The sequence below is a fragment of the Cajanus cajan genome, chromosome 11 (genome assembly GCF_000230855.2).
Source record: "Cajanus cajan strain Asha chromosome 11, NIPB_CcT2T_4, whole genome shotgun sequence".
Classification (NCBI taxonomy): Eukaryota; Viridiplantae; Streptophyta; class Magnoliopsida; order Fabales; family Fabaceae; genus Cajanus; species Cajanus cajan.
The window spans coordinates 38,821,160-38,828,175 of NC_138527.1; the positions used below are offsets into that span (position 1 = coordinate 38,821,160).

The following is a 7,016-nucleotide window of genomic DNA, read 5'->3' on the forward strand; positions in this document are numbered from 1 at the left end:
AATTCAAATCAATTTATAAAATAATTTTATAATTATCCGTCAATTTGAATTAGTGAAATAAAGTATCAAATGATTTTCAATTTTTTTTATAAAATTGCATATTTGATTTATGTATTAAGAACTTTAAATTCAACGGTGTTAGATCATTGAAATTTGATGTATAATATGAGTTATTGAATAGAATAAGTATAGGTAGAGTTACTCTTGAAATAAATGAATCCCTTATATATATATATATATATTTCATTTCACTCGATTAAAAGTGTGGTGTAATAACAACATAAGTGAGACAATTTTGTCAACAAAATCATGACGTTCTTAGGGATGTAAGCGAGTATGGATAACCCACGAAAACCCAAATTGATCCAATGAGTTCAAATTATATTTTTTCAGTATTTAGATCAAACTTAACTCAACTCGATCAAAATCCAATACTATACGAGTCGAGTAACAAATTTTACGTTTTCAACCCGTGACCTAACCCGACTCGATCATATAATAATAATAATAATAATAATAATAATAATAATAGTGTTTGAATGATCAATTGTTCAGAATAATACTCACTTTTACTTTTACTTAATACGAGTTTTCTGTTTTAGATTGATAACATTGTAACAATATAATATTTATTTTAAATTTTATTTTGCAATAATTAATGTTAGTTTTTTGAGTTGATAATAGTGTAATAAATTAATAAATTCATTTTAGAATTTAATTTGTATCATTATTTGTTTTATAGGTTGATAACATAGTATTTGGAACAATGTATCATTATCAAATAATTTACATATATTTTGAAATATTTAAATTTTTACAAGAAATAAATAAATTTAATTATACTAATCCGATTAACCCAACTCAACTCAATTTGTTCGTGATTGAATTGGGTAGGACAAAGCTTTTTTTTTAAATTATTTAAATTCGACCCGACTCAACCTATTAAATTTTGATTGGATCGAGTAATAGATTCATTCAAACTCAGTCCAATCTGATCCACTTACACTCATAGACGTGCTTGTTAAACTTTTCCTTCTTTTCAATTTCGTATTCCGAAAGAAAATATGATAAGTATTATGACATTTGAGTATTTTATTTTTTAAAAAGATGCATTGACTATCTTATTTGATTTTCCCAAGAGTTACAATTATTAATATTATCACTTTGTTTCCTTCAAAAAAAAATTACGACTTTGTTACAATTGCATGCAGCATGTTCTTTAAAAAAAATTATTGAATTGTTTGATACAGATATATTCTTGTCATCAAAGAAAAATAATATACAAGCTGGAAAAACGACAAATCTATAATTATATTATATTACATCTAAATTTATTAAAACACCGGATATATTCATTTGTTTTTTCCTTTTGATTCTAATTGAGTTTGCCATCATAATTAACTGCAGTAAAATTTTGCAAAACTTAGAAGGAAAACAATTCTAATCCATTTCCTGAAACTTCGGTTAAAAGATAAACCAAAAAATCAAATATCTTCTTTTAAGTACGAGATTGATGCGAGTTTATGTGATTTTAGTTTATTATGACGAGATTGTGATTTAATAAACTAGATGTTACACTGCATTAGTGATATTTAATATTATTTTTAGTGATAATAAAAATGGTTATTTTTACATGTTGATATCATTGTATATAATGTCAGCAAAATATTTATTGGCATAAAAAAATATATATAAATTTTTGTGATATTTTTTATTAGCATTTAATATTTTTTGTTTTTATCACTAAAAATAAAAAAAAAAATGATTTATAACTTAATTATACACTTTTTAATTAATTTTATCTCTAGTTGATATGAGACTTGTAAGATGAAGGTTATTCTCTACTTATACATTTTCTTATTTTTCTTATTTTTAGTCAACGTGTGATTTGAGTTTTTCTTTAAAAAATGATTCCTAACAACTTATATATATTTTTAATTATCTTATCTTTTAAGAGATATAAGACTTATAAGGTGATGATTGCTCTCTACTTACATATTTTTTATGTGTTTTATCATAGTTGATACGAGACTTGTTTTGTTTTCAATACACCCCCTCAAATTTAGCACTTGAGTTTGGTAATGATGGGTGATCTAATATCAACTTAGAATAGTGAATTATGGTTCTAATTCAACCCAATAAAACTAACTTCTAAAGTAAGAGTATCATTAATATACTCTTTAATTATTTTATCTTTAGTTAATGTAAGACTTAAATTTTTTTTAATAAATAATTGTCATTAACGGTAATTTTGATGTGATATAAATACATTTTAATGATTATTATATATTTGTCATTAATATTTTTATTAGATAATAAAATAAAAAAATTAATGTATTATCATTAAATAATTATATTAATAAAAAAATTTATGTAGTGTTAAGTCACGTTATTGTCTACTTGCAGAAGGATGACTCTCAATGTAGTTGTCGATTTTTATTAACGTAATATTTACATAACCATGTTTATTTTTAGACACTCAATGTACTATTCAAGTAATATCTTGTGAGAAAAAGAAAAGGAAAATATAGATATGATGAATAATAAGATAGAATTGAAAAGAAATAAGTAGAGAGAAATAAAAGATGTTAGATGTGTTGATCTAAATATCATTACTCACATTTATTTATTTATATATATATATTATATATAACTTCTTAAAGTGAGAGTTAAATGTAAACCCGTGTGACGTGCGTATTCCATGAGCAAGCAAAACGCAAAAATATGAATTAAAGACGATAAACGTAGAGAAGAAAAATATGTATATGGTGAAGGATTAATTCAAGAGCAAACGACGTCGCTGAAGACATCATGATCAGTGGCAGTGGCACCCCCTAAGCGTTAAGCAGCGGAAACTTTAGCCTGAAGATGAAGTTCACAGTTCTTGCTCATTTCACAAAGCCAACCACGAGAAGACAATGCCTTCTCTCCGCTCACTTTCACCTCCTTCACTTTCTTCCTCATAGCACCACCCTCTGAACCCACCATCACTCTTCTCACCAACTCCGCCACCTGTTCCCGCCGCACTACTCCGCCCTCCTCCGACGCCACCCGCACCGCCACCCCCAGCTCCCCCGACAGCATAAAAGCGTTCATCAGCTGCTCCGCGTAAAGGGGCCACGCCACCATGGGAACGCCGTTCAGGACACTCTCCAAAACGGAATTCCAACCACAGTGCGTCACGAAACCACCCGTCGCAGGATGTCCAAGTATCTCAGCCTGCGGGGCCCACATCGGGACCACAAACCCCACATTTTCTGTCCTTTTCACAAACCCTTCCGGTAAGTAACCAACCGCCACGTCACCACCGCTCGCCACGTCGAAAAACGAGCCACTGGCGTCTTCGTTGGGCGGCCGCACCACCCAAACAAACCTCTGCTGACTCAGCTCCAACCCAAACGCCACCTCCCTCATTTGCTCCTCCGACAGGGTCCCACCGCTCCCGAACGACAAGTAGATAACCGACTCACCCGGTTGCCGGTCCAGCCAACGCAAAACCTCGTGCTCCTGTTTCCTCTCTACGGTTCTCACCAACGGTCCAACCGGATACACGAACCGCCCCAAACTCCCATGCTCCCTAACCGCCTTGGTGGCAGCAGGCTCCAGATCTTGCCACGTGTTGATCAGGATCCCGTCCGCGGTTACAATCGCCTTCGCTGCTTCGAGGTAACCCTCGTACACGTCCCCTCCCGGAAACAAAAACGGTTCGAGCGTGTCCTCGAACCGAAGCGGTTCGCAACCCGGAACCAGAAGCGGTTCGTGATTCTGGGCGTGGCTCTCCATCGTTTTTTTATCCATGAAGGGAAAGTATAGAGTAACCGCGGAGAACCATGCGCTGGTGGCGAAGAAGACGTAGGTGAGCATGGCGAGGTCACGTGCCATGGGAAAAGCGACGAGGCCGAACATGTCTACGATGAGAGATGAAGGAGGAGGGTTGTTCATGGATAAGATGGAGGAGCGTAGAAAGGGTATGGACTCCATCATGGTTAGCGTTATTCGTGTGGCTAAAGGTGGGTTGGGTGGGAGCTTGTGGGAGACGTCGATGGGAGGGACTTGGACGATGTTGAGGGAGTTTAGGTTTGATGTTTGGTGGAGAAGCTGAGTTGTGGTGGAGGAATCGGTGGTGACGACGAAGAGGGTGACGTGGAAGCCGTGGTGAGTGAGGAGGCGCTTCCCTAGCTCCACCATGGGGATCAAGTGGCCCATGCCGGGGCTGGCCAAAAGTGCTGCATGTGGCTTTGTTGTTACCATCTCTGCACTTCCTTCCTTCCTTTCTTTCTGCTCTTTTCTTAGACCAAGAGAGTTTTTTATGGACCGACAAAACCCTCTATACCATTCATGCGCTTCCTTTTCTAGACTAAATAAATGCCAAATGAAACAAAATTTAATTATATATTTTTTTAAATATAATTAAATTAAATTAATAATAAATGCTCATTAATCTCGTTTACTAAATTACTTGTCACAAAATTCAAAACCAATTTGTTATGGATAGGCCGTAGCTAGGGACCTCACTTGGAAGTTTATTTTCTGTAAATATTTTTTTTAATATAATATAAATTTAAATAACATTTTCTAATAAAAAGGAAAAAGGGTAATTAATATCTTATCAATTTTATTGAGTTCTATATATTAAATTCAAACTTTTCTTGTATCAAAGAGGTTTCGAAATTGATATATTCTTGATTAGTGGCACCAAAACAATATTGAATACTAATTTGTATGGACGAGGGCAATTCAGTCAAGATTAAGTTCATTATCACAATCATTATAAAGAGTAATATTTAGTCGTTATATGATATTAAAGACTCTTGAATATGATACTTGCATCAGATTTTCATAAGGTATGTAACATATACAGTAAATCCTAAAAATATATAGTAAGTTTAATTCAATCACTCTAAATATTAACTTACTTTAACATCAGAGACCCTTTTACAAGTTCAAACCACCTAATGCCTGGAGGCCAAGGAGCTAAGGATCGAAGACTTCTTGTCTCCATTTTTTGGCAACTACATTTCACATCTCCCATAAATGTTAGATCTTTTCAGGATCAACGGTGAGGAAAGGTGCAACCCTTCTAATTTTGGAGTACGTTTTGTGCCTACTCTTAACTTCTGTAATTTTCCTAGGATTTCTAACATGTCATCTGTTCCGGCCAAAGGGTGGACTAGGGTTTTTTCCTAGATCGTGCCTTAGAGCCAGAGCATTCAAAAGTGTAATCTGTCTTCTTAACTCTAGGGTTTTGGATTTTATAGTTTCTTGTTCACGGGCCTTATGGGCCCCGTGAATATGGGGATCTCTTTAGCCGTTACAATCTGGAAAATACTTGGTGAATGAAGGTGGGACCTCGCCATTTACTGAGTGTCCAATCGGATAATGACCGAGTAAGCCTTTATGGGTGGGAGTCGATCGGTATCTGGCTCAGAGAGGGAGAGTCGGCCAAGGTTACAGTCGGGTGAGTCGGCCAAGGTTACAGTCGAGTGAGTCGGCCAAGGTTACAGTCGGGTGAGTCGGCCAAGGTTACAGTCGAGTGAGTCGGCCAAGGTTACAGTCGGGTGAGTCGGCCAAGGTTACAATCGGGTGAGTCGGCCAAGGTTACATTCGAGTGAGATCAGGTTGTGAATCGGCCTAGGCAGTGCACAGGTTTATAGTCGGCCTCACACGCATAGTAGCCCTTATATTCGGCGATACCAATCAGCCTACAGCCGAGTCGGCGATACCAATCGGCCTACGGGCGAGACGGTCCATCATCGTTACATTTTATGTGACCATTAAAATAACAATATAATTGGATGGTGGTAATTGTAAAAGCAATCACAAAAATTTTAGGTAGGAAAAATTAAAATTTTCAAACTCTTCTCCCATACGTTGAAGACATGGAAGGTTGTGTACCAGAGAGGTCTTAGAGTGGAAATATCTGATATGTGTTGGTTACAAGCACCAGAATAATAGTTTGTATGGCCAAGAACAATTCAGCCGAGGTTAAGTCCCTCGTCGCAATTATTACAAAGAATAACATTCAGTCGATACTAACATTAAAGACTTTTGAATATGCTTCATGATTGGATCCTCAAGAGTAACATTTCTTTACAAATAAATAAGCCTACATCAAACTTTCATAAGGTACGTAACATATATATAGTAGCTCAAACACTTTGAATACTTGTTTAATTTAGCATTGAAATCCCTTTTGCAAGTACAAACCACCTAACACTTGGAGACTGAGAGTTAGAGAGTTGAAGACCAAAGACCTTCAACTAAAGACTTTTTACCTCTATTTTCGACAAGTACATTTATCGAGGATATTTTTAAGAGTTATTATTCAATGGAAACATTTTGATGAATTCTTTTAGCTTCTTATTTAAATTCAATTTTTCATTTACCGTATTTATTTACGAATTAAATTTAATATAAAAAACTATCAATAATTAAAAATAATTTTTTATCGTAATATAAATTATTTATCTTAAATGTAAATATAATTTATATGTTTAAAAATATCTATTTATATAAGTTATAAATATAATTTTATAATTTATATATTTCGTATATATTTGTACATATAATTTATTTTAAATTTCAGTTATATGTAATAAACAATTGCTTTGAAATTTACAAGCTAAAAAAACCTAATTATCATTAATTAAACTCTCCTTTCATTTTCAAATTTAAGCAATTTTTTAAAATATTTATTAAGTCCTCGAGCAATATTGGTTTAAAAGACAGTAGAATTGAAACTTATTAACACAAATGGTTTAACATATATTCATTAATCAAGGTATAAAATTTGACTCTGATTAAGACATTAAATCATAATTAAAAATATCACTTCATCTCTAAATTTTATATAGACCGACTCATTGATTTAATGAGAGAGGATTATTTATAGTCATGCTAACTATACCGTATGGTGCCGAACAGGACGAGCAATCCGAACGCTTTGCGTACCCGAACCCGCCGAGTACCCGACACCGCCGACTCCACACGAACGTACGGAACTTGTCGGTACGGTC

At 34.4% G+C, this 7,016-nt stretch overlaps 1 protein-coding gene across 1 annotated transcript; it reads right to left on the reverse strand.

Moving 5' to 3' along the window:
- Positions 1-2,749: 2,749 nt before the first annotated feature.
- LOC109801136 (UDP-glycosyltransferase 72E1-like) lies at positions 2,750-4,373 on the reverse strand. Its single transcript, XM_020362137.3, has one exon. The coding sequence runs from the start codon at positions 4,249-4,251 to the stop codon at positions 2,842-2,844; it is 1,410 nt and encodes a 469-aa protein (XP_020217726.1). The 5' UTR covers positions 4,252-4,373; the 3' UTR covers positions 2,750-2,841.
- Between the last annotated feature and the right edge of the window lie 2,643 nt (positions 4,374-7,016).

What these genes read in the sequence shown, in the direction of transcription:
- LOC109801136 (XM_020362137.3), bottom strand. Translation starts at nt 4,251, where the DNA reads ATGGTAACAACAAAGCCACATGCAGCACTTTTGGCCAGCCCCGGCATG.